The 27,342-nt window shown below is 53.6% G+C and overlaps 1 protein-coding gene across 1 annotated transcript in view; it reads left to right on the top strand.

Annotated features, from left to right (window-relative positions):
• LOC111166986 (sodium/potassium-transporting ATPase subunit alpha-2) overlaps nt 1-27,342 on the top strand; it is a 43,167-nt gene extending 15,825 nt beyond the window's left edge. The window contains exons 2-23 of the mRNA XM_089906423.1: nt 5,553-5,673; nt 6,091-6,195; nt 6,380-6,439; nt 7,918-8,121; nt 8,621-8,734; nt 8,988-9,122; nt 9,821-9,938; nt 11,630-11,898; nt 12,791-12,989; nt 13,125-13,234; nt 13,376-13,510; nt 14,238-14,427; nt 14,543-14,718; nt 18,440-18,576; nt 19,033-19,183; nt 19,272-19,440; nt 19,677-19,831; nt 20,443-20,566; nt 20,776-20,921; nt 21,127-21,257; nt 23,757-23,858; nt 23,955-27,342. Coding sequence (XP_089762549.1) covers nt 5,553-5,673; nt 6,091-6,195; nt 6,380-6,439; nt 7,918-8,121; nt 8,621-8,734; nt 8,988-9,122; nt 9,821-9,938; nt 11,630-11,898; nt 12,791-12,989; nt 13,125-13,234; nt 13,376-13,510; nt 14,238-14,427; nt 14,543-14,718; nt 18,440-18,576; nt 19,033-19,183; nt 19,272-19,440; nt 19,677-19,831; nt 20,443-20,566; nt 20,776-20,921; nt 21,127-21,257; nt 23,757-23,858; nt 23,955-24,201 — 3,298 coding nt within the window. The 3' untranslated portion in view covers nt 24,202-27,342. The remainder of the gene's footprint in view (nt 1-5,552; nt 5,674-6,090; nt 6,196-6,379; nt 6,440-7,917; nt 8,122-8,620; nt 8,735-8,987; nt 9,123-9,820; nt 9,939-11,629; nt 11,899-12,790; nt 12,990-13,124; nt 13,235-13,375; nt 13,511-14,237; nt 14,428-14,542; nt 14,719-18,439; nt 18,577-19,032; nt 19,184-19,271; nt 19,441-19,676; nt 19,832-20,442; nt 20,567-20,775; nt 20,922-21,126; nt 21,258-23,756; nt 23,859-23,954) is intronic.

The raw sequence follows: 27,342 nt of genomic DNA, 5'->3' as shown, positions 1-27,342 counted from the left end.
AACCCCAGGCATAATTTCAGCCTAGAGCTTCTCAACTAAGGGAGTGGCATGTCCTGCCTGTAACAAAGGTGAACGAAACCCAGAGATATTATCTGGGAAGCCTGCTGGGCTGTCTCCTCTGTGCCCAGCCTGTCCCTCCGCCAGCCACCTCCCAGGCCCCAGGAGTCTTGATTCTCAAACTTTGGAAAGGCTACATCTGGAGGGCTTGGGAGACCCTCGGCCCTCCATCTCCAAGCAGACTACGTGCTGCTCCTTGAGCTGCCTTTGACTCTCACCTGGGCCCCCTTCATACACAAGGGCTGGCCTGGGGTTCCAACACTACCTTTTCCTGGCTTCAGTATCCCCACCACCTCTACAGTTGGAAGGAACAGTCTCTGCTTCTTTCTCTGGGAGATTGGATGTAGACTCAGGAGACCCAGATTCTGACTCTGTTTTATCAGGTCAAATAGTTCAATCTCCCTGAGCCTCAGTTTCCCCAACAGGAAAACAAGAAGAAGGGTCAGATCTCATGGCATCTGGCCTCTGGGATGCTGAGGGGACTGCTCCCACTCGGCCTGTCCCTAAGGGGCATGTTCCCAGCCCGGCACAGCCTCTCCCTGCTCTCAGCAGTGGTGGCCCCAGGCCAGGGCTTGGAGGGTGAGGGGAGCCCAGGGGGGGCACTCAGCAGGGACAAACGGACCTTCCACAGGCCTGTTGCTTAAGGGGCGGGAGGGGAGGAGTCCTCAGAGATCCTGTTTCAACAAACGTTTCTTTCCCGAGAAGGGGAAGGGGGGGGAGGGGGAGAGGGACCTATTTAAAGCTACCCTGGTGCTCACTGTCTGTCTGCTGGGGTCTCTGGCCACCCCAGGCTGGTGGTGTGAGCTTGGGATCCTCCCGGTGACCTCCCCCATCTAGATCCCTCAGCCACTCTGCCCCAAGATGGGCCGTGGGGTGAGTATCCCCAAAGAGCAGGGGCCTCTCTGGGGGGAGCAGTAGGGCTCTCTGGACGGTGAGGGAGGCTGGAGGGAAAGGATGAGGTGGAGATGGGATACGGAGGGAGGAGCAGTGGGCTGGTTTGAACTTGGAACTGACAGTGTCCCGGCTACGACTGTGTGCACAGCCCCACGGCACAGACCCATAGGGCACAGACCCATAGAGCTCAGCCGCCCAAGCGCTGTCCTTTCCACCAGCACCCCCAGCACGAGCCCCGCAGCCCACCACTCGCATCCCCTCCGGCCCTCCCTCCTCCACCCCCTCCCTCGTCTCCGTCCCTGCTCCTCCAGCCACATCTCCACCGTTCCTCCTCTCTCACCGCATCCCCCAGCCTCCCAGCTGAAGGGACATTTGGTACTGTTAATCCTCCCCGCCTTCGCCACCCTCTGAAAGTATCCATTCCTCTGGGAGTCCCAGCCTGAGAGGATGGGGGTCCAATCTGAGGTTGGAGAGAGGGGCAGCGGCCATCCACTGCAGAGTCACCAAGCAGTTCCGGACACCAGCTCCAGGGGCCCTGAGCTCCAGGGACGGCTGGGCGGAGGGTGTGGAGGAAGAGTGATGTGCCCCCAGCCCCCCGTCCAGCGCCCCCGGATGTCCCGGGCAGCATTGTCCTCTGGCTGCAAGCCATGTGCTTTGAGGACTTTCCCAGAGGCTGGTGAGAGCCGCAGGCACCCCCCCTCAGTCCACCCCAGCCTGTGGCATTCTGCAGCACTGGGTATGCCAAGGGGAAGATTAACAACTACCAGGGAAGGGGGGTGGGGGACAGGGCCAGGGCTTTGAATGCTTGGAAATGAATTTTCCATATGGAGAAAAGTGACCCAATCCCTTTACATCCTGCGCCCTGGCGGCTTTCCTTTTGTGGAATGCTGGCAGGAGAGCAGGGAGGGAAAGGGCCTGGGGAGCAACGGGAGGGTGCTGAAGAAAGAAGGTGCCTGTGGGGAGCTGTAGGGCTCTTTGGGCCTAGGGGGTCAGGCAAGGACATGGTATCACACTGAGTTTAGCAGCTGAGAAAACCCGGAGCTTGGACACCAGGGCTCCTGAGCTAGGGTGGGAGCTATAAATAGAACTGGTGTGTGAGTGTGTGTGTGTGTGTGAGTGTGTGTTTTCATGTGTTCTCCATAGGCTGCAGTTGATACAGACATTCATGGGTGAGCACCTGTGTTTGTGTCTCAGGAGACAAATTTGCAAACGTGCAGACCTTCAAGCATGAGTGAGCATAGATGTCACAGTATGAGGGCGCGTGAGGTCTGTGAAGAGCTGTGTCTGACGTGTGGGCCTCACAGAGGAAGAGCTCACAACCACGGGAAGATACTGTCTGGGGACCTTCAGCTGCACCTTGACATCTTTTGTTCCCCCAGGGAACGGGAGTCCCCAGCTGAGGCGTAGGACCTCGAACCTCTCCCCTCCTTCAACTTAGCACAGGGTGGACCCAGCTCAAGAGGTCCTGCTTGAGAAGTGATTTGACCTTGACTTCTTCAGGGGTCTGTGCTTCTCCCCCAGCATCCCTGAATTCCCTTCCCATCCACTCCCAGTAGCGAGTCAGAGAGCAGTTCTGGTTCTATCCAGACTGAGGCTGGGGAGAGTGGGGGGACTTAAGGGGGGAGCTTGGAGTTCACCCAGCCAGGAGACCCCTGAAGAGGGAAGGCACCCCCCCATCCAAATCCTACTTTTCCCTGCAGAGCAAGGGCTCACTGTCACCTCATCACCCTGTGACTGTGAAGGGCAGCATGGGAGTTGGGGGAAGGGACAACCCCGGTGGGAGGGAGCCCGGCCTGCTCCAGCTGCCACCGAAGGGCAGCGGTGGGGGGGAAAGTTGGCCGATTTCCAGCTGCCCCGACTCTGTCCCAGCCCTGGGCTTTCTCAGAAAGAACTCTCTGTTCTCCTTCAGCACTCAAGGTCCAGAGAGGGGGACTTGTGGACTTGTGGATGGGGGAGGAGGAGGGGAGGGGAGTGGTCCTGCTTCCTCTCTTTCTTTCTTGCCTGGGCAGCCCGCTGGCCCCGAATCTCTGCAGGCTCCTGGCTGCAGAGCCTGAGATCCCTGCCAGGACAGGAGGGGGGACGGGGCAGTGTGTCCCCAGCTCTGTGCCTGCCGGCAGGAAAGCAGGACGGGCACTTAGGGAAAGGGGCTGCTGCTGAGAGCTTCTTTGCTTAGCCACCATCTGTACATGCCAGACGTACATATGTGGGCTGGGAAATTTTTTAAACCATGCCTTTGATTCTAATTTTCATGAACTTCATGCCTGTATGTACAGAGATTCTCTGGGCTCTGCTCCTTGGCCCCCAGGCACAGCCCCCTCCTCTGTGAATGCCCAGAGGGTCACATGGAGGGTCGCATTGAAGCTTATCCACCCCGGTCTCTGGCCTCTTGTCTCTTCGCTGCTTTTCATCCATTTCTCAGTGCTGTCCCACCAAGGACAGAATCCAAAGCATTAGATTTGTGAATCCAGGACGTTTCAGTCCATTCAATTAAATGAGCCCCCCTGAGTCACCTGGGGAAGCGAGAGGTAACACTACTTACAGCCCTTCCCCACTCCTGTTGGGCTGCTTCAGTCTCCCCAGGAAGATCAGCGTTCAGGAAGCCAAAGATAGCCTTGATCCGTAGATGCTTCACGTGGAAACAAATGCAAGATTTACTGATCACCTTTGCTGGGAAGAGCACTTCTGAGCAACACAGCCTGCAAAGAGCTCATATCCTTCTAGATCATTAGTGTCTGGGTGATAACGGTGTCCACCTCTCTCTGCACCTCCCCCACCCCAGTTCCCGATTTCACTGGCCAGACTTCTGTATCTCCAGGTGCTAGATTCGTTATCTCTTGTGATCAGGGCAGCTGCCACATTCCTTGGATGGCTCCTCTTTGATGGAAAAAAAATGTATCATCCCCAAGCACAGTGGATTTTTAGGGCAGTGAAACTACTCCGTATACTATAATAATGGATATATGTTATTATGCATTCATCCAAATCCACAGAATGTGCAACACCAAGAATGAACCCTAATGTAAACTGTGGACTTTGAGTGATAATGATGTGTCAACGTAGGTTCATCCATTGTAACACATGTACCACTCTGGTGCCAGATGTTGATGGTGGGGAGGCCATGCAGAGGCGGGTAGAAGGTATATGGGAGCCTGTAATTTTTGCTCATTTTTGCTGTGAACTTAAAACTGCTCTGAAAGAAAAAGTCTGTTTTTAAAAAATGAATTATCCTGCAAAAAAAAAAGGGGGGGGCAAGCACCTTGACTGTAGATCCCACCCAGGTGTTCCCTCTTTACAGTAAAAAAAAAAGAAAAAGAATTTCATCATAGTATAGAAAAGCTCATTTGTGAAACCCTGGCATGGCCCTTAGGGTCCAGTGGAAAAGTGGAGGCACAGGACAGGAACTGAGCAGTGCCTCTGTGACAAGGACACAACATCCCGAGGGAGGTGGGAGGAGAGGAGCCTGGGGAGGTAGAGGGGGCGAGAAGGCACTTGTCACGCCACCCCAGGCCTCCCCAGCCACTTCCTATCCTATCACCCAAGACCCCTTGGAAGGATAAATTCCCCACCTTCTCCCCCAGAAGGCCCCTGTGAGACCCTGGAAGCCTGGTGGCGGCAAGGAGACCACAGGCCAGTAAGAGGAGGGGGAGATGGTAGCCTCACGAGGCTCCGGTTAAAATGTTCACCTGACTTCACTGAAGGACCCAGGAATGCCTGGACCTAAGAGTTCCATGCATTTTCAGTTTTAGATTTATCCTCAGAGACAATTTCTCTTTTTTTTTTATCATATTTATTGGAGTATAATTGCTCTACAGTGTTGTGTTAGTTTCTGCTTTATAACAAAGTGAATCAGCTATACATATACATATATCCCCATATCCCCTCCCTCTTGCGTCTCCCTCCCACCCTCCCTATCCCACCCCTCTAGGCGGTCACAAAGCACCGCGCTGATCTCCCTGTGCTATGCGGCTGCTTCCCACTAGCTATCTGTTTTACGTTTGCTAGTGTATATATGTCCATGCCACTCTCTCACTTCGTCTTGGCTTACCCTTCCCCCTCCCCGTGTCCTCAAGTCCATTCTCTACGCTCAGAGACAATTTCTTATATTTTTAGACAAACAGGGCCCAGTTCCCTCCTCACCCCATTGTGCTCTGGGGCTTCAAGTCCTGTGAATTGCCTCTTGCCCAGTCGCAATTTTTTTTTTTTTTCAGCTCTGAGGTCAACTTTTATTTCTTGGCTGACAGGACTTGCAGACACATGATCTTCCCAGCACCTTTTATCCTGCCCAAGCAGCGGCAGCCTAGTACCAAAAGTGTCATGGCCAAAGGGGTTGGGGAGTCACTCACATTCCAGGCTGGAGGCGAGGGGGGCTTAGGGGTACTCCCCCAGAAACCTTTGCCAACAAGAGGCCATGACTCACCCCAACCCCAAACCCTGCATTCTGGTGGGAGGTGGCGGCAGGATGGAGAGGGCTACCAGGACGCTCTGCGCGCCCATTTCCTGGACGCACTTGTCCTCCGACTACTGATTTCTCAGTCCGTGAGCCCTGCTCATCCCATTTCCACACTCCACCACCAGACCCTGTGGTTCCCCTCCTCCTCCAGACACTTCCCTGCCCTGACCCCTGACTCCCCAAAGACTCTTAACTGCACCCCCATTCCTAACTGTCTCTACTCCTCTCTGAGTAAAGCAGCCACGGTGTTGGAACAAAGACATCCCTACAGGGTACTGCTCCCTCAACGAACCCCCAGCCCTGTCCAGTCCCTTCTACAACTCTAAATAGTGTAGGATGGTGGTTTTTAAGGGTTTTGTTTACTTTGCTTTAAGAGCAGCGTTCTTTCAACAAATAAAATCTTAGCATGAGCCCAACTACGCAAAAGCTAAGTGGGTTCCTGATTCCTGAGCCCCTCAGCCTTTCCCGAAGTTCAAATGTAGAGCCCTGGGGCTCTGCTAATCGTTTTCAAACTGAGGGCCTGGGGTCCCCGCCACCCTGCAACCCCCTTTCCTCCCCTGGGATGACCACTGACTTTGAATCCACTGCCCCCCCCACTCCCAATGCCTGGGATCCCAGGCTATCCTGTGGGAATAGAGGCCCCAGCCTCCGTCCTCCCTGACTCCCTGGGCTCTCCCTTCCTCTTGCAGGCCGGCCGCGAGTACTCACCTGCAGCCACCACTGCGGAAAATGGGGGCGGCAAGAAAAAACAGAAAGAGAAGGAGCTGGATGAGCTGAAGAAGGAGGTGGCCATGGTGAGCCCCCAGCCAGGCCATGGAAAAGGGCTCCCATGCTGGGACAGCTGCTCCTCGGGGAAAAGCTCGTGCCCACCCCCCCATGCTCCTTGCCTCACTGCTGTGCTCTCAGTGCCCACAGATGCATTCTAGACACACACAGTCTGCCTCCTTCCCCAAAGCAAACTTGCTTTCCCTTCTCCAGGATGACCACAAGCTGTCCTTGGATGAGCTGGGCCGCAAGTACCAAGTGGATCTGTCCAAGGTCAGTGAAGGGGCTTCTAGGGAGGGCACAAAAGAGGTGAGAGAACCACGCAGCCTCAGGATAGAAGGGGCCTTAAAACTCAAAGCCAACCGTCTTTACAGTTAAGGAAACCGAGGCCCAGAGACAAGGGACTAGTTGGTGGCAGGGCCAAAGCTAGAACACAGATCCCCTGCTTCCTGGTCTACAGCTCCTTCCCTGAGTGCCTGGAAGCCAGAACTCCTTAAAACCCAGGCCCTGGAGGGCCTCTGGGCAGGGCTGTATCCCAAGCAGCTTCAGTGACACACCTTGTCTCGTGGAACTGACATACATGCAATAGTGGGGGAACCCATGACTATTATCAGAGTAACGCGTTGGGCGCTGCTATGCATGTAGCGCTGGGATAGATGCTTTACGTACTTTCCTCTGATCCTTACAACAAGTCAGGTTGGAGACCTGTTCGTTAAAACAAGGAGACTCAGAGAGAGCGTAGCTTCCCACGTTCATATCAATAGTTAGTGGCGCAGTCACATTGCCAAGCCCATCATTGTGAAAAGTAAAATAAATCGTTCATCAGAAATGTAATGGGTGCATACCTCCTCCTGTAGGCCTTCCTTGACTGCCTTTTTTAAAATTCTACACCCCCTTCCTTTACCTTACTTTATTTTTTTAAGTAACACTTTTCACTCTCTAGCAGTAATGTCTATTATAGTGTGTTACCTCACGAGATCATAAGCTGTGCAAGGCAGGAACTTGTGGGTCTTGTCCATCTCTGGATCCCCAGCACTGACCATATTGCCTGGCATGTAGTAGGTGCTCAATACACATTTATTAAATAAATGAGGGGACAGAGAGGAAGAGAACTGAGAAGTGGCCTCTGCATTCAAGGGGCTCAAAGCCCAGCAGCAGAAAGGAAGGCAAACAGAATTCCAATGCTATATAGTGAGCACAGCTCTAGAATCACACCTGGGACACAATGGGACCCAGAGAGGGGGCGTGTGAGCCAGCCTGGGGCTAGGGCGGCAGGGTCAGGCAAAGCTTTCTGGGGAAAGAGGCGGATGGTGACCAAAGCTGTGTGACATTCATGGTCAGTAGTGTAGGACTCTTCTTGAATCCTTGGTGAAGGGGGGGGAATCTGAAGGTAGAGAGTTGGGGTGGGGGGTGGAGATCGATTGAGATGTCTTTCCAGGGAGTCTTATCAAGGCTGCCTCCAGAGGAGATTATTGTGGCCCTAACCAAAACGTGTCTCAACCCAAGGCTGACCAGAGGTGGGGGGACCACAGCCAAAATCCTACTCAGCCTTCAAGTCCTCCAACACCCATTGCAAATGCCACCTCCTCCGTGTGGCCTCTCCTGATGGGCCCCTACCCCTTCCGACCAGGTGGGATTTTTCTCTCCACCTGGACATTATTCTGCTGCCAGGGAGCTGGTGGGAAGTGATGAGGGGCCTGGCTGCTTCCAGATGCGAGCTCAGCTCCCACACCTCTCCTTGCCTCCCTCAGGGCCTCACCAACCAGCGGGCCCAGGACATTCTGGCTCGGGATGGACCCAATGCCCTCACCCCACCCCCGACCACCCCTGAGTGGGTCAAGTTCTGTCGCCAGCTTTTCGGGGGCTTCTCCATCCTGCTGTGGATTGGGGCCATCCTCTGCTTCCTGGCCTACGGCATCCAGGCTGCCATGGAGGATGAACCGTCCAATGACAATGTGAGCCAGCACGCCTGACCCCTGTACCAGCCCATGATTCTGTCCTCCAACCCTGAATCTCCAGTACAGTGGGTGGGGGTCAGGGAGCAAGACCTTCCTGTACAGTCTGACAGCCCCTCTGCTCTTTAGGCTGAAAGGGGGTGAGACTTCTGTACATATCTACAGACACTCCTCCTCCAACACAAACATACACAATCATTCACGATTGAGACAGCCCCTCCCTGTTCCTTCACACTTGAGTGGGCTTGTCTGCCTCCCTGGGTCTTTCCCCCCTAGAGAGGTCCTAGTCCTGGGAACTCCCTATGATTTTCCCCACCCCCTCCAGCCTTAGGAGGCTGGGGTTAGAAGGTTGAAGGAGAGGTTGGAGAGAAGGACTTTCTTCCACCATTCTCACTCCCAGGTGCAGACAAAGGGGGGCACTGAGTGCTCATCCAGAGTGGCGGCTGCCCCTCTCGGGTTGGGAAAAGGGCAGGTCCCTCAAAACCTTTCTCCTTACCAGCTGTATCTGGGCGTGGTGCTGGCAGCTGTGGTCATCGTCACTGGCTGCTTCTCCTACTACCAGGAGGCCAAGAGCTCCAAGATCATGGATTCCTTCAAGAACATGGTGCCTCAGGTAGATGGCGGAGCTGGGCTCCAGGCTGGGGCATAAGGTTTCTGGGAGACTCATCTCTTCAACTCCTTGGGCTCTGAGATGGAGGCTTGGGCAAAAAAGACCCCCCAGCTCTTCACTCCAGGACCTATTTTGTTGCTGAGGGTGCAAGGTCTGTCCTCCTTGGTGGGGTTGGAGGTGAGGTGGGACACCAGCAAAAGAGGAAGGTAGGGGTAAAGATGAGCATCTCCTGAGATTCCCCGGGGCCTCCCCACAGCAAGCCCTCGTGGTACGGGAAGGAGAGAAGATGCAGATCAATGCGGAGGAGGTGGTGGTGGGAGACCTGGTGGAGGTGAAGGGTGGAGACCGAGTGCCTGCCGACCTCCGGATCATCTCTTCTCACGGCTGTAAGGTGAGGGGGCCAGGCCAGAGCCACTGGCTGAGTCCACAAAGCAAGCTGGGTAAAGCTGAGAGGGGCCCGTTAGAAGTTTGAAGTTTGGGAGGCCCAGGTCCAGATGTCAACACCTGCCCCACACTGCCCAGCCACACCTTGTTTAACATATTACACGTATGCATCCTTGTATCTGTGTGTCATGAGTGCTCTGCACCCCCGGTGTTTCTTTGATATCCACTTTATAGCAATCATGTATTGAGTATTATTATGTGTCAGATGCTTTATACACATTCACATAGGCTACCTAACTTAACTCTGCAAGAATGGTACAATCGTGCCAGGTGGTTGCATGTGGCCACATAAGTCATGCCATGCACAACCCTAGACGGTGCCATTTTCATTGACTACGGTGTTAATGGCACCCCCTGTAGTTGTGCAATGCAGAGATTCTACTTCCATTCTCCATTTTATAGATGACTAAAGGGAGGCAATGTTGGTTAAATAACTTGCCCAAGGTCACAGAAGAAGTCAGTGAGAGCCCAGATTCCAAACCAGAGCAGGGACAATAGCTGAGTAATGCTATAACTATGTGATGAGGGCAAGTGTAATTCTGTCTTGGGTGTCGTGGAGACTGAGTGTGGCTGGAGTCAGGACACAGCTGTGCGTGCCTGAATGCGTCTGCCCATCTGATGACTCCACACTGCCTTCCTCCTCAGGTGGATAACTCATCCCTAACAGGCGAGTCGGAGCCCCAGACCCGCTCCCCCGAGTTCACCCACGAGAATCCCCTGGAGACCCGCAATATCTGTTTCTTCTCTACCAACTGCGTGGAAGGTGAGAGGCTAGCCTGGTGGGGAACCCCTGGTCCCAGCATCAGCTCCAGGCAGGACTGGGGGCTATGTCTGTACTTACTTGTCGGAAGCCCGGCTATGGAGGAGGGAATTGAAGGGGCAGAGAGCCCTGAGTATTACAGAAGTAGCCCCCTCCAGAGAACAGGGAATTGGCTGGGGCGGCATGACTCCAGGGAAAAGTCACCTCCCCACAGAAAGATCTCTGTTCCGTCCACCCCAGGACAGCGCAGATTCCCAAGCCTTCAGATATGGGCCAAGACCCGTACACACATACACATATGCACACACGCGCATGCGCACACACACGCGCACGCCCCAAACCATCCTTGATTCCTAGAAGTCTCTGGTTTGACTGATGGCTTCCATCTCTCCTGGTTCTGGGACTAGTTGCTTCATTCTCTGACCCTTGCTTTGACCAGGGCCCAGGCTGGGGAAGGGACAGGAAAGCTTTCAGTCCAGGTGAACATTCAGGCCTTCCTTCAGGCTGCATCCTGGCCTGCGCGTCACCAAAAGAAACTGTTGGTCATGCACAGGCTGCCCGGTGTGCCCCACCACTGCTCTGGGTTCTAGAGATGACCAAAGGCCAGGAAGAGCTCCCAGAGCTGCCGCCACTGAGTGGCCAGAGTCCAAGCACCACCGAAAGCCCTGCCCTCTTTGGTTGTGCCAGTGAGCAGAGTCGGGCTGACTCGGAGAGGGAGGCCGGGGCCAGAGCTGGTGGGAGGAAGAGCCAGACTAGACCACGGGCCTCAGAAAATGGGTCAGAGGAGGCCTTGCCCCCACCTCCTCACACATACCTTTCCCTTCCCGTTTCTCATTTCTCTTCAGTGTGTATTGTTTCTCTGGGCTTTCCCCCTCCTTCAGCAAGTTAGAATCATAGTGAAAATCACCACACATTGTTTCCTAAATTCTTAATGTACTGAGATTCTGAAATTTGCTCTACATTTCCCACAATTGATAAAAAGGCCTAGTAAAACATGTCCATTGCTTACTCTGAACTGGCTTTGAAGAGAGGAGAGGAAATGAATGGAACTAACATTTGTTGAGTGCCTACTATGTGCCAGGCACTGCTCTAGGTGTATGACAACACTGTCTCATTTCATTATTAAAACAATCCCTAGGTAGAAATTCAAAGATGGATGCAAACCCAGGTCTGGCTGGGTCCAATGCATGCTCTTTCCACTCCAGCACACTTCCTCTCCTGAAGACCCCTGGAATGTCTACATAAGGGCTAGAGATTGCCTAGCTTCTTCTGTAGAGATTCGTGCCTAGTGTTGAGAAAGAAAAACGTAAGACTACAGGGAAAATCCATAAGCCCTTTACTTTGTGTTTGTAATATATTTTTGGACGATAACAAGTGTGAGATTGATTTTACTGAAATACCACAGGCAATACTTTTATTTCATTTACTGAATCTCCTCAGTTTGAACCTTGAGTTTATTTGCAAGGTTTCTCCCCAGGCCCAGGTATAAGAGAAGATAATTTGCTGTTGTGTTGAGTCTGGGATTGGCCATCTATGCTGGGAGAGGAAGCCAAGGGAGGTACAATCTAATGACAGTGACCCACAGTCTTTGGCTTCTTTACTCTGTGATTGTTTTCCTCTCCCAGGAAGTAGGATGAGACTTCAGTTCCTGGGACCCCAAGGCATCCAACCTCGTGTCCCTTCCTGTGTTGTAGGCACTGCCAGGGGCATCGTGATTGCCACAGGTGACCGGACCGTGATGGGCCGCATAGCCACTCTGGCCTCAGGCCTGGAGGTCGGGCGGACACCCATAGCCATGGAGATTGAGCATTTCATCCAGCTGATCACGGGGGTGGCTGTGTTCCTGGGGGTATCCTTCTTCGTGCTGTCCCTCATCCTGGGCTACAGCTGGCTGGAGGCGGTCATCTTCCTCATCGGCATCATCGTGGCCAACGTGCCTGAGGGGCTGCTGGCCACTGTCACTGTGAGTGGGTCAGGCCAAGGGGCCTCCAGGGGAGGGCTTTGCTACCCTGCCTCAAAAGCGAGAGAGGCTATGGCTTCTCTGCAGTTCTTTTACTTCCAGCCCCTGAAATCACATATTCGATTCTCCTTTAAAACATGGCTTAGAATGTGAGTCTGAAAAAGATCATTTAATACACGGCTCAGAGCTTGAGTCTGAAAGGTTTTAGGTTGGGCTGTGCCTTCGCTCTCAGGTTCTCTCCCAGAGCTTGTCCTGGTCGCCTTTTCTCACAACCCTTGTACTAGTCATCTCCCCACTGCCCTCTGGAGCTCATCCTGGCTAACCCTCCCATCAAGGCTCTCTCCAAGGTCACCAGTGGCTAATTAGCAAATCCAGTGACCTTTCCTACGCTCCCATCCTTAACTCTGCTGCTGAAATGGATACTGCTGTCCACCCTCCTAGCATTCTCTCCTTCGTTGCTGACTGTGACTCATCACTACCCCGGTTCTCCTCTCCCCAGTCCCCTGCACTGTCCTCTTCCCCACCTCCACCGATCTTCAGTCCTCAGTGCTCTGCTTTCCTCCTGATGCCCCTGAGTAAGCTCATCTCCTCCCAGTTTCTGGTGCCTGTTCGGTGTTGATGACTCACACATACCTACACCCTGTTCTACTCTGGCCCTCTCTGGAGCTCTGGCCAAATATCTTCAACTCCCTACTGGACATTTCACCTAAATATACACTCATGATCTCAGCTCAACACGTCTAAAATGGAACACATTCATGACTTACACCTAGGTCTCTCTCAGTGTTCGTGGAGTAGGATCAAGGGAGGAGGGACAGAGCCATGGTCTGGGGTAAAGACATGGGTATCTCCAGCTTCAGGCTGAGCCCTTTTTATTGCCCTCTCTCTCCACCAGGTGTGTCTGACCCTGACAGCCAAGCGCATGGCTCGGAAGAACTGCCTGGTGAAGAACCTGGAGGCGGTGGAGACGCTGGGCTCCACCTCCACCATCTGCTCCGACAAGACGGGCACCCTCACCCAGAACCGCATGACTGTCGCCCACATGTGGTTTGACAACCAGATCCATGAGGCCGACACCACAGAAGATCAGTCTGGTGATTGAGTGCTCTACCCAGAGTGGGTGGAGGGGACCGGAGGATGTTCAGGGCACTGGAGTGGTGGGACGGGTGGGGTGAGATAAGAGGTCTAAAGGAGAGCCAAGCTCCTGCTTCTCTCTCCTTTCCTCCCAGGGGCCACTTTCGACAAACGATCCCCCACGTGGACCGCCCTGTCCCGGATTGCTGGCCTCTGCAACCGTGCTGTCTTCAAGGCAGGGCAGGAGAACATCTCTGTGTCTAAGGTAGGGGGTCGGGGGATCGCCACAGCCCGCCCACTTTGCTGACGCCCAGCTTCCCCTCTTGCACCCTGTGGCTGCCTCGGGGATGTCAGTGCCCTCCCTCCTTGGTCCTCCACTGTGACACTGAATTCTCCTTGTTGGCAGCGGGACACAGCTGGTGATGCCTCAGAGTCAGCTCTGCTCAAGTGCATTGAGCTATCCTGCGGCTCCGTGAGGAAGATGAGGGATAGAAACCCCAAGGTGGCGGAGATCCCTTTCAACTCAACCAATAAGTACCAGGTCTGGTTTGGGTGCCAGGTCAAGGGAAGAGGGAGAGATGGAAGTGAGGGGCACACAGAGTCGAAGGGGAATCAACAGCAGGAAAGAGAGCGTCTGAGCACCCTCTCACCCCTGCATCATCCCCCGGGGCAACGTGGGTGACCAGATGTCTGGTTGCAACGACCAACCCCACACCCAGCTCCCAAACCTTCATTCCTTTACTACAACCTGTCACTTTCTCAACTCTTCTTCCCAGGGCTCCACATCCTCTGGCTTCAGTCCCTCAACCCTTCCATCCCATTCAGCTGAACCATACATCGGAAATTTCCTTAGGGTATCCCTCAGCCTGCGGGCATCTGTTAAATGCCAAGAATGCAGTCTCAGCTATGTCCTGTAAAAGCCATAGGGGTAAAGCCCCCCTAAGGCCAGTGTGGTGATGGGGCGTGCTGATGACAAAGCCACCTCGCCCCTAGCACAGTGCTTGTCCTAACTGATTGGAGTAAATATTTGCTGAGTGAATGAATGTCCTATGGGAGGGTGACTCTCAGGTTACAGGGTTAGGACTATGAGGTCCAAACACCCATCCACACACGGAGACTCTCCCTATGTTGACAGTGGTTGATGGATCAGGGGGTATTTTATTAAGGGAGTTTTCCTTACCAGCCTCTGCTCTGTCCCAGGCCCCGTGCTGGGCACTGGAGCTTCAAGACAAGTGTGGCCCCTCTGTAACTGCCTTTCCTCTCTCCAGCTGTCCATCCACGAGAGAGAAGACAGCCCCCAGAGCTACGTGCTGGTGATGAAGGGGGCCCCCGAGCGCATCCTGGACCGGTGCTCCTCCATCTTGGTGCAGGGCAAGGAAGTCCCTCTAGACAAGGAGATGCAAGACGCCTTCCAGAATGCCTACCTGGAGCTGGGAGGACTGGGGGAGCGAGTGCTAGGTGAGGGGCCAGAAGCAGGGAGCAGGGCTGAGAAAGGTTTCCGTGGGATGAGGGGCTCTGGGGGCAACCCGGCAGCCACCTTGCTGCTCTCACTCCTCCCTTCTGTCCCCTTCAGGCTTCTGTCAACTGAATCTGCCCTCTGGAAAGTTTCCTCGGGGCTTCAAATTCGACACAGATGAGCTGAACTTTCCCACGGAGAAGCTCTGCTTCGTGGGGCTCATGTCCATGATTGACCCTCCACGGGCTGCCGTGCCGGATGCTGTGGGCAAGTGCCGGAGTGCAGGCATCAAGGTACTAGCCTCACTTCGTCCCTCCTCCCAAACACCAAAAGTCCAGGGGCCGCAGAGGCTGCTGCCCTGGGGAGACCTGGGCCACTGTTGGCCTCCTTCCTGCTGACTGAGACGAGAAGCCGTCCATCTGCAAGGAAAGGTCGGTTCCTGCCTTGGAGCTCTCACCCTTGTCCCTTTTGCTCAGAGTGACCAGTCTCCCACACCCAATCCTCTCTCTCTGGGGCACGGATCCCTCCATTCTGGTTTCAAGCCGATCAGCCACCCTTATCTTGGAGATCCGGTTGTCCTCCCCTTCCCAGCTAGCGCCCACTCTCTCTAGCCGTTTAGGATGAGATAGTAGGCTCTCGCCTGCAGCCACTCACCTCCACCCCATAACCCCGTAGACTAGCTCCAGTCCTCATTCCACCAAGCATACCTCTCCCACGTTCTCTTCTCCAACTACAATTGCTTCTCAATGACCACTCCCTTCTCTGTACGACATTTGTGCTTCCTTCAACAAATATTTATTGTTTACTGAGCACTGTTCAAGGTGCTGGAGTTCAACGAACAAACAAAAATCCCTTCCATCTTGGTTACTTTCCTGTATCCAAGATACAGCCCTTTACCGCTCTTAACCTGTCCAGTTACCAATTCTGATGCCCTCGCTTGTTCCTCCTTTTGCAACTTCTCACCTACTTCCAAATCAGTTCAACTCAACCTGTCTACTGGGGGCCAGGGACTGCACCAGGCACTGGGGATACAAAAGACAAATAAGATACAGTGCCTGGCCTCCGGAGCTCATGATCCCTCAGGGGAAACAAACGCCTTTAAGTTAATCACAGAACAATTTTAACAGACAGGGTCTTTGAGCACCCGCTAAGGGCCAGATATTCTAATAATAAAAAGAGCCCATTGTTTCGTGAGGCTTTATATGCATCAGGCACTATTCTAAACACCAAACCTGTATGATCTCATTTGATTTTCACAACAACCCTACAAGTAGGCACTAGTATTTTCCCTTAGTTACAGAGACAAAAACTGAGACGCAAAGTGACATGCCCAAGGCCACAGAGCTAGTAAGTGGTAAAGCCAGGATTTGAACTGAGGTATCTGCTTTTTTTTTTTTTTTTCTTTTTGCGGTACGTGGGCCTCTCACTGCTGTGGCCTCTCCCGTTGCGGAGCACAGGCTCCGGACGCGCAGACTCAGCGGCCATGGCTCACGGGCCCAGCCGCTCCGCGGCATGTGGGATCTTCCCGGACCGGGGCACGAACCCGCGTCCCCTGCATCGGGAGGCGGCTCCCAACCACTGCGCCACCAGGGAAGCCCTCTGCTATTTTTTAACCATCACACTAGAGGGCTTATATGTATATATGCACATATATGTGACTCCTGAACCCTGCAACCACTCTGTCTCTAAGGTAGGCATCATTACCCCCATTTAAAAATAAAACAAGCTGAGACTCAGAGTGGGTAAGTAGCTTTCCCAAAATAAAACGGCTAGTAAGAGGGAAACTGGCTATAGGAAGCCTGGCCAGCTCATCCGGAAAGCCCGTGCTCCCCTTCTCACCAGGCAGCCTGTTACCATGATCAGAACAGTCACCGAGGCCTGGGGAAAGCATGTCCAGGGAACTCAGAGCAGCAGGGAGCTGTTAAGCCCACCTCGGAGAACTGGACAATGTTTTACAGAGGGCATGATATTTGATCTGGGCCCCGAAGGGTGAAGAGCATTTTGTAAGGCGGGGAGGGAGCGGAAGGCGTGTCAAGAGCGGGGAACAGTGTGTACCCAGCGGTGGCTGGACTGCACGGGGCGTGTGCGCGTGGCAGTGGGAGGTGGCCGAGGAGCACCGGAGATGGAGACTGCAATCAGGGCCGGGGCCAGTTGGAAGGATTTTGCTTAAATGCCAGACTTGGGCTTTATCCTGAGAGCCACAGAGAGCCGCAGGTGTCACAGGGCAGAGCTAGCCCTTAGGAGGCTCCCTGGATGGAGGAGGGGCTGGACTTGGAGAAGAACTGGGGTTGCAGAGACAGCATAAGAGGCTATTGCAATACCAAGATGATGGCAAGATGATGACCCAAATGAGGGCAGTGACAAAAGGAGTGGAGTAGTTACTTTTGAGAGATGTTTTGAGAACTTGGTGAACAAACTCAAATGGGGAGGCGAGAAGATCCAGGAGATAAAAGGACTGAATGAATCGAATGGATGGTATCTCAGGTGGGGAGCAGAGGAGAAGGTTCCGTGGGGGTGGGGAGTAGAGATAAGGAGTTCCCTTCGCCCTGAGATCGGAAGGTCTGTAAGATGCCCAGGGGGAGATGTTTCAGGGAAAGCAGGAATATGGCTGAGAGCTCACGAAAGCGGGCCAGGACAGGAGAGTTCAGTCTCGTTCCCATGTGAGTACAGATTAAAGACACGCTAGTATGTTTGATTCTGTTGCTGAGGACAAGAGCAGGTGTGAAGAAAGGGGAGGGGAAGGAAACCCTGGGCCACACCAACAGGAAGGGCAAGTGGAGGAGGAACCAGCGATGAGGGGGAAGGTGGTGACAGGTAACCCTTAGTGAGTGTCCACCTAAGGCCACTAACTCCTCAAGACAACCCTGAAGGAAAGACTCATCACCTCTGTTCTGCTGAGATTTAGTGAAGGCACTTGGGGAAGGTCAGTGTTTCACCTTAGGTCTGCTAGGCGACACCAAAGCTGCTTCCTCTCTCAGGTGGGAAAGACCACCTGAAGAGGGATGGAGGGCAACTGGGAATGAAGGAGTCCATGGGGGCCAAGGGAGGACAGGGCTTCAAGGAGGGGGTGGTAGACAGTGCCAAACCCCTCAGAGGGTTGAGTAGGATGAGGACTGCAAAGATGCTTTTGTCTTTCAGCTGGGAGACCCATGTGGCTTTTGGGGGTGGAAGAGAAGGCAGCGGGGCGTGAAGAGGCTTCCTTCTCAGTATGTGTGGGATTTGCCCCACAAACCCCCACATGCAAATGATCTCCTAAGCCAGCTCTGACCTCCTGATGCTTGCAACATCCTCTTTACCAGCCTCTCAGATGCTAACCACCTTCCCCATCCAGCTCCATCCATTCTGCTACAGCAGCAATGAATATCACGGTTCAGTCAGGAATCACCTTCTTGCCACACTGTGAAGGGATGTCAGAGGCAGAGGACAGGTGGTGGAAGGCAGCAGGGAGGGACGGGAGGGAATGTCTCCCTCCCGTCCCTGCCCTGTCTGACTAGGATGTCGGCGGGCATCACACTGGGCACTAGGAAAACCATGTCCGTTCTGGTTCCCTGGGACCCGGAGCAAATCATGGGCCCCTTGCTAAGCCTTTGTTTCCTCATTGGTAAAATGAAGGAGATGTTAGGGGTCCTTCCAGCTGTGACAACCTCATACCCCATGAAATTCAAACTCCTAAACAATCCTGAGGCTGCTCTTCCAAGGGACCCTCATTAACTTGTTACTGTGTCAGAGAGGCTTTCCTCCAGTTAGGCAAACTATCTCTGATCTCCTGAACACAGCTTGTTGTTGTCTCTTCCCCTCACCCACTCTCTCTCTCTCTCTCTCTCTCTCTCTCTCTCTCTCTCTCACACACACACACACACACACACACACACACACAGAGTTCCATTATTTTGGCTGGGATCTTCCAGTCCCACCATCTAGTGGTCTAGCTCTTCCGACTTTGGGAAAGGAATAAAAGGAGAAAAGAAAAAACCTTAATGCTGCTTTCCTTTTCTCTTTTCTCCTTGCTGCCAGGTGATCATGGTGACCGGGGACCACCCGATCACAGCCAAGGCCATTGCCAAAGGTGTGGGTATCATATCAGAGGGCAACGAGACGGTGGAGGACATTGCAGCCCGGCTCAACATTCCTGTCAGCCAAGTCAACCCCAGGTGAGGCTCCGTAGGAGCCCTCCCCCATCAACTCAGCCTCTCCCACTGGACACTTGAGCAGCCCCTGAGGGTATCTGGTCCTAACTGCCGGTTCCCTGGTCCTGAGCCTGTGGCCAGACTGTGCCACTGATCAGTTGTGTAACCTCGGACCTGTCACTTTACCTTCCCGAGCCTCCATTCTCTCAACTTCAAAATTAGGGTAGTATCCACACTGCTGGTTTCTATAGGAGTGAGATACATATAAAGGAAGTAGCGCCTGGCCCAGCACACTGTACTGACGACTGTGATGCTGCCACGTGGTGAGGACTGAGCACCACCCCCTCAAAGAGAGAAATGGGAAAGACAGGTCACTGAGTGTCAGGGAGAGGAAGAAGGAAGCTGTTGGGGAAGACCCGGCAGTGGCGAGGAGGGGTGGTGGGGTACCAGGGAATCAACCAGCTCTGCCTCTGCCTCCAGAGAGGCCAAGGCGTGTGTGGTGCACGGCTCTGACCTGAAGGACATGACGTCAGAGCAGCTGGACGAGATCCTCAAGAACCACACGGAGATTGTCTTTGCCCGGACGTCTCCTCAGCAGAAGCTCATCATCGTGGAGGGCTGTCAGAGGCAGGTGAGCAAGGGGGTGAGGGTCAAGGTCAGGGCCAGGGCCAGGCACGTGCAGGGGCTGCACCCCCAGCCTGGCTGTACCTTCTCCCCAGGGAGCCATTGTGGCGGTGACAGGGGACGGGGTGAACGACTCGCCCGCGCTGAAGAAGGCAGACATCGGCATCGCCATGGGCATCGCTGGCTCTGACGTGTCTAAGCAGGCAGCCGACATGATCCTGCTGGACGACAACTTTGCCTCCATCGTCACGGGTGTGGAGGAGGGTGAGGGGCTACACGGGCTGGGATGCCATCCAGGATGTCTGAGCTGGCACATCTGCTTCCCTGCCTTTTACCCCAATTACAGACTCAACTCAGGATCTCAGGCATCCACCGCCTGCTTTAGCTTCCCTCTAACACAAAATCTCCCTTTGTTGGGTAGACAAGCGGCCCATGCTTCAGGGGCTAGGGGTGGGGAGGGTCCCTCTGATCTCCCTGATGCCCTCAGAACCTCCCCACAGGCCGCCTGATCTTTGACAACCTGAAGAAATCCATCGCCTACACCCTGACCAGCAACATCCCCGAGATCACCCCCTTCCTGCTGTTCATCATCGCCAACATCCCCCTGCCTCTGGGCACTGTGACCATCCTCTGCATTGACCTGGGCACTGACATGGTGAGGCCATGGGTTGGAGGAGGGGACAGGCAAGGCAGTCGTCGGGGTGCAGTGGGTAGGGGTGGGCCACAGATGGAAGGAAAGGTGCATCAGGGACAGCTGAGCAGGCTGTGAGGGTTGCAGAGAAGATGAGCACAAAGCCTGGAAGATGATAGAGTCTTGGGTCTCTTTTTTTTTTTATCTTTTTTTTTTTGACTGCGTTGGGTCTTCGTTGCTGCGCACGGGCTTTCTCTAGTTGCGGCGAGCGGGGGCTACTCTTCATTGCGGTGCACGGGCTTCTCATTGCAGTGGCTTCTCTTGTTGCGGAGCACAGGCTCTAGGCGCACGGGCTTCAGTAGTTGTGGCTTGCGGGCTCCAGAGCGCAGGCTCAGTAATTGTGGCGCACGGGCTTGGTTGCTCCACGGCATGTGGGATCTTCCCGGACCAAGGATCGAACCCGGGTCCCCTGCATTGGCAGGTGGATTCTTAACCACTGCGCCACCAGGGAAGTCCAGGGTCTTGGGTCTTTATAAGTGTTTGAATTGTGTCAAAGATTCTTCACTGTTGATCATCCCCTGCTCCCACCCTCTCCCTTCAACTGCCGTCCTCTCCCCAACTGCCCCCTTGCACAGGTCCCTGCCATCTCCTTGGCCTATGAGGCAGCTGAAAGTGACATCATGAAGCGGCAGCCGAGAAACCCGCAGACAGACAAGCTGGTGAACGAGAGGCTGATCAGCATGGCCTATGGACAGATCGGTGCGGCCGGGCCCGGGGCTCAGGGGGAACCCCAAGAAGACGCTTTTCCCAGGCTTTGGAGGGATGATCCCCCTGAAAAATTCCAGGATAGGGGCCAACTCCCCGAGGGTCAGGGATGTCCGTCCTTCTCTGGCCCGTAGGGGCTGGTCCCATCCTGTTACCTTCTATGACCCAGGCCCTGCCCTTTGTCCTTTGCCCGCCACCCACAGGGATGATCCAGGCGCTGGGTGGCTTCTTCACCTACTTCGTGATCCTGGCAGAGAATGGTTTCCTGCCTTCACGGCTGCTGGGAATCCGCCTCGACTGGGACGACCGGTCCATGAACGACCTGGAGGACAGCTACGGACAGGAGTGGGTGAGTGGGGCTGTGGAAGTGCAGATGCACACATATGAGAGGGTAGGGCTGAACGTCTGGCAGGAGTGGTCAGTTGTGGCCAATGGGATTGGGGGCTAAGGGTGGAGTAGGTGCCCAGGGTTTAACATCTGCCCTGGACCACGCTGCACCCTGTTCCTACCCTTTCCTCTCACACCCTCACCTCTCTCTGCCCGCCCTCCCCCAGACCTATGAGCAACGGAAGGTGGTGGAGTTCACGTGCCACACGGCCTTCTTCGCCAGCATCGTGGTCGTGCAGTGGGCTGACCTCATTATCTGCAAGACCCGCCGCAACTCGGTCTTCCAGCAGGGCATGACGTGAGCACCGCCCACCGGCCCTGCCCACCAGGCGGAGCGCATTCAGGGCGCACTCACCCACCCACATCGGCGGGGTCTCTGACTGTAGTCGCCCGGCTGTAAATCCGTAGCCTTTTTGGAAATAGATGAGCGAAGAGGAAGGAGGGTTATGACTCTTTCTGATGAGTTTTAATTTGCTCCCCAGATCTCCTTCATTATGGTCTCCTTCCATCATCTTTCCTTTTCATCTTTTCCCCTTACCTCTCCCCTCCCTCCTTTCTTCCTTCCTCCCTTCCTTCCTCTATCTTATACTCTATACTCACCCCCACCCCTTGGCCCAGCCCTAAATACAGGGCCCCCTGTGCTCCCCTCCACTCGGCAGGCAGCTCTAGTTCACAGCACTTGCCTTGTGGTGGTGATGTTGCCCTTGAGGGAGCTGTGAGCTGCTCAGGGTCAAGTTCTTATGAGTTAGACCTGCCAGTCACTGTGCTAAGTGATTCACAGACATCGTCAGACCTCACAGTAGCTCTGGGAGGGAGGTATTATTTTCATTCTGTGGGTAAGAGACCCCCGCAAAAAGTTAAATGGTGTGCCTGGGGTCACCCAGCTGGAAATAGCTCAGCCAGCTCTCTTTCTGAAGCCCAAGCTCGTGACTACTACCCTGGGTGGCTCACCTGTCACAGAGCCTGGCACCTGGGGGGTACCCAGTGATTCCTCTGCAGCTCAGCCTGGATGGTGGTCCGTGCCGAAGGTATCACTCCCATTATCTTTCTTTTCTTCTACGGCAAACAATGGGCACAAGTCCCCACGTGAGTTTTGTCACAATTTCTTAGTTTGAGAAAAAATATATATATACCAAAACTCCAGTGAAGTTAATAGCATTTGAGATCCTAGGGAGAGGAAAGGGAAAAGTCTGTTAGATGAAGGAAGGAGATTCCACTGAGCTAAAAACACTAACGGGGACAAGGCAGTGAGCAGAGAACAAGGAGCAGAGGGTCTAAGACACTGGATGACCGACTGTGCAGGGCATGGGTGAGAGAGCAAGCAGGGGACATGACCAGACAGGTTAAATCCTGCACATCTGAGAGGCAAGTGGAAAAGAAACTAAACAAAATTCAGACTGGGACAGGGAAGGAGTACTAATACCAACAAGTAACCTGGCCCGAGGCAGCCTTAGCACCTTATGCCCCACCCTGGGGTGTCTGGACCCTCAGGGGTCCTCAGAGATGCTCTGTGCATTATTCAAACAGCTTTATGGAAATTAAACACTTCCTCTAAGAAGATTCCCAAGCTTACCAAAGTGTCATTGTCAGGCAGAAGCCTAAGTATGAACTATAGCGATCACATGCTAATGCGCAATTCTCTTTGGAAGCCTTGTGTATTGCTAATTAATTTTCTAATTGGGAAAATATATTCATTACTTTTTTTTTGGCCTCGCTGTGGAGCATGCGGGATCTTAGTTCCCCAACCAGGGATCGAACCCGTGCCCCCTGCAGTGGAAGCGCAGGGCCCCAACCACAGGACTGCCAGGGAATTCCCTATATTCATTACTTATTAGCAAATGCAGCTGGAGAGACAAAAATCAATTAAAATGTGGCCTTTTTAGAAGAAAAATAAGAGGGATTCTTAATGAGTGAAAAGTTTGGGAATCACTGGCTTAAGCCATGAAGAGGTGCAGTGCATGAGATTATAAAATACAGCTAAGAACGTTCCACGTTCAAGAGCTCTCCACGCATTATCTCCCATAATCTTCCCACCAGTCGTAGGATATAAAGGTACTATCTCCTCCACAGAAGGAGCATGAGACTCAGAGAAGTTAAGCAACATTGTTGCTTACAGCCAAAAGCTAGTAAGTGGCCCGGCTGGGACTAAACCCCGCCTGTACGACTCCACTGTCCTCAGAGCCTTATTCTTTCCTGCTCTTCAGTTCTGATGTGGTGAATATATATTCAGCACTTTTTATCCAGTGAGCTTTCCCTTTCTGAGTACTTTACAAACATTCCCTTCTTTATTGAATATCTATGACCAACAACTACCTGGGGCTGTAGGAGACACTGAGAGGGTAGAAGACATAATTGGGTCCTGAAGTGAAGGAACAAGCATCTTGCTGGGGAGACGACACCTTCAAAGGCCACGTGCCTGGAGCAGTAACAAGATCATAAGCTGCACGAGGGCAGGTTCCCAGGTCTCCAGAAGGAAGCTTGCATTGACCACAGCATCTCCAGCACAGAGTGTATCACCCAACACATACGAAACATGTATTTGATGACTGAAAGTGAGCGTTATAGACAATAATCGGAGGTAAAATCAGTAAGCAGAAAAATTAAAGACAATCTTTCTTTGGTTACATTTAGCATGAGAAGAAGCATTTGAAGAAGGCATGGGAAGACGTCATGTATAGCCTTTCCCCGGCGTTTCTTCCCACCTCTTTCCCTTCCACCACCAGGGGTCACCCTGGATCTCTGCCCCTCCTTGCCCTCCCCTCCAACACTACCTACCATCTTTTCCTTGCCTTTCCAGGAACAAGATTCTGATTTTTGGGCTCCTGGAGGAGACAGCACTGGCGGCCTTTCTGTCCTACTGCCCGGGCATGGGTGTGGCCCTGCGCATGTACCCGCTCAAGTGAGTGTCCCTTTAGATGGGCCTCTGCTAGGATCCAAGTTCTGGTCCCTTTGAAGCAACCTCTGATGCTCTTGACGCTCTCCTCTGTTTCCTCAGGGTCACCTGGTGGTTCTGCGCCTTCCCCTACAGTCTCCTCATCTTCATCTACGATGAGGTCCGAAAGCTGATCCTGCGGCGATATCCAGGTGGTAAGCACCCCGGCGCTGCGCCCCGACCCCAGCGAAGTGCAACTCCCCACTGTGGCTACCTACCCCTGCAGGGCTCCAAACCTGAACTCCATTCCTACTACGGATCCTTGCTCCTTTTCCTCAGTGCCCTCGGATCCTCGGGTCCAGGGTCCTAGGAGCCCTGACTCTGCTGAAACTCTTCCTCCCAAATTCCCGTCCCACCCAACACACAACTGGTCTCCGAGGCCCTCTGCCTTCCACCTGAAATCACAGAACATGAGAACTAGAAGGGCCCTCCGAGGTCATCTAGTCCCACCTCCACATTTTACAGACAAAGAGAGGGGCAGAGGTGAATTTATTCGTTCAGGGTCATAAAGCCAGAAGCAGCAGAAGTGGCGCTACAACCCAGCCCTCCTAATTCCCAGGCATCAACCATGTATTTTTTTTTTTCCCAACAAGCATTTTTGATCACTTACTGGAGGTTGAAAATGGGTGGCCCACAAGCCAAATAGGGTCCATGAATGTTGTTTGGTTTGGCTGCCCTATCTTGTACGGGTGTTTTTTTGTTTTTTATTTTTCAATTGGCCTAATATCTAAAACTTAGGGACTTTCACATAGAATCCAAGTTTCTGGCTTCTCCTGAAAAATCACAGGCGCTGTCGATCCCAGGGCCCCATTTCTGGACAGCAACAATGCACGGCTGCCCCTTTAGAAACTCACTCGTTACCTGAACAGCCCCTGTTGCCATTTGTATTTTCACCCCCAACCAAACCACTCCGGGCCCACCGTCCCCTGTACCAAATGCAAGTCTCTCCTTTCCCCTAATCCATGGCCTCACGGAGTCCCCTCCCCCACTCCCCTTCCACAGCTGCTTTCCTCAGCCCCTTCCCCAGGCTTCCCTTCTGCCTGGCCTCAACCACCAAGCCCCTAGGGCATTTATCTCTTGTCTCCTCTAAACTCACCCTGCAATCCCCGTGCCTAATCTCTCTAACAGGCTGGGTGGAGAAGGAGACGTACTACTGAGCCCGTTGGAAAGAAGAGCCAAGCATGGGAAAGACGGGGGTGGGGGTGGGGCCCTGAAGGTGTCGCAGGGATGGCGTTGGGGAGGGGTGGAAAACAGTGGGGTGGCATTTGGGGAGAAGACTTGGGGCGAGAGAATGAGGCAACTCAGCAGGTCGAGTTGCAGGGAGTGGGTAATTCAGCTTGGGGTGATTGCCCCAGAGGCCTGTCTAGGAGCAATCAGCCCAGACACTACGTGTCAGGGGTCCCTCCCCAGGTCCTGCTCTGCTGCACTCCACGTGCCGTCTAACTCACCTGAGGACCCGAGGGGTACCCCAGCCCTCCCCGGTCCCTGTTCCTTCACCCCCACCTCCCACTAGAACACATGAACACCGAAAGGCAGTGGTCTGTCTAGACCAGGAGGGGAACTGTCTCAGATCACCAGTGTCCCTTTATCTCTCCAACCTCACCCCACTCCCCACATTCACCCCTCATTTGCTTCCTGCCCAACTCTGTCCCCTGCTTCCCCCTCAGACCTGGAAATCACAAATGGTGCCTCCTGGTGAGTGCTAGGGCCTGAGGCCAGAAAGGGAAGCCAGCCGGTTGGAGAAGCTGGTCCGTCTCCCAGTCAAAGCCATTTAGGAAGCGCCAGAGGAGAGCTGGGCGGACAGGTGGGAGAGGGGGTTATGGCGGAGCAGGGGGACAGGAAAGGAGAGAGAATGTCAGTTCAGGATGTCTGACATAGATCTCTGGGCTCCAGCTCTGTGACCTGCCCTTCAGAGCAGCGGTCTCCAACCTTTTTGGCACCAGGGGCTGGCTCCGTGGAAGACGATTTTTCCACAGACGGGAAGGGGTGGTGCAGGGGAATGGTTCAGGAGGTAATGCCAGCGATGGGGGGCGATGGGGGGCTGCGGATGAAGCTTTGCTCGCTCACAACCACTCACCTCCTGCTATGTGGCCCAGTTCCTAACAGGCTGCGGACCTGTATCGGTCGGAGGCCCGGGTGTTGGGGACCCCTGCTTTAGAGCACCCCGCCAGTAGAACCAATTCCAATGTCACCAGAGTAGCAGCAGAGGCAGGACCAGGAGGCAATCTGAGGGGCTTCACTGAGATTCCACACCCGTGTGCCCATGGTGTTCCCCACTGACCCTTGGTTTGTGGTCTGTTGGTCCCCGAGACCTAGGTGTCACAGATGCTCCAGTCCTCTCCACCACGTGTGCTTGGTAACACCCCGCCCTTTAGAATGCTAAGTCCTCAGAAGTTCCATGTGGTGCTGAGAGGGGGAGGTGCCAGCTCATTCCCTGCCCCTCCCCACTTCCCCTTCATGCCCATCTGGATGAACCTGCGTCACTCCCAGGCACTGCCAAGCCAGCCCTGGAAAAGGAGGTCCCTGGCCATAAGCTGGAATTGGGGTTGAGAAGTTCCCAGAAACGTCCTCTCTTCCAGGGACATGCAGAATCAGCTTAGGTCATGGGTGTGGTTAGGACCTCCGGACAGCAAGAGAGGGCGTTAGGAGACCTGCCTTTGACCTTAGACAGCAGGGCTGCTCCTCCCAGACCAACGCCCTTCACGCTGATGATCACTGTGCCCAATTTCCCCTGAGATGAGGAGTTGGTTTCAGGTTCCTACAGGAAGATGCTTTTCCCTCCCTAACCCCCTCCCCACCTCCACTTTGCTCTGCAGGCAGCTCTGCCCATTCTCTAAGCCTGGCTTAGAGGGCTTAGGGAATGTCCTGTAGAGAGAATCCTAGATGAACCAAGCAAGTGTGAGAGACACCTAAGGAAAATGGAAGACCTAAGGCAGAAAGGAAGGAAGCAAAAAAGACAAACCTCAGGCCCGTAAACAACCTCCCAAACGCTATTACTTCATTACACTGGAACTTTATCAGAGGTACCTTGAAATAATGAGTCATTGCCTTGGGTTTGGAAAACTAAATGGGAAACCATATTAATTTGGGCCTGATTAATTTGAGATTTATTGACCATGGACAAAAGTTTATCTTTGCACAATCAATAAAATGGCATTTGTTTAGTAAATTAAGAGCATAGGCAATATTGCTAGGGTGGCATATGTAGTCTCCTAAAACAATACTTTTGGGGCACTTTAGGAATATCCATTTAGAAATAGTGAATGCATGGGCCAATTGTCATCAGTTCTTATGTATTTGTTAAGAAACATTCTACAAGACCTTTACTTGGTGACCTTTTGTAAGACATTAGTTTGAGGCACTACGTATGTACTTGAAAATAATAAAGTTGCATTTCTTTATGAAAGAAGAAATCCCTTCCATAATTCAGATTTCTGTCCTTAATACTTGC

The sequence above is a fragment of the Delphinapterus leucas genome, chromosome 1, assembly GCF_059928025.1.
Source record: "Delphinapterus leucas isolate spDelLeu-1000000601 "Yukka" chromosome 1, BTC_Dleu_Yukka2, whole genome shotgun sequence".
NCBI classification, from domain to species: Eukaryota; Metazoa; Chordata; class Mammalia; order Artiodactyla; family Monodontidae; genus Delphinapterus; species Delphinapterus leucas.
The sequence above is the reverse complement of the archived record's forward strand: the minus strand, read 5'-3'. Positions and strand labels throughout refer to the sequence as shown.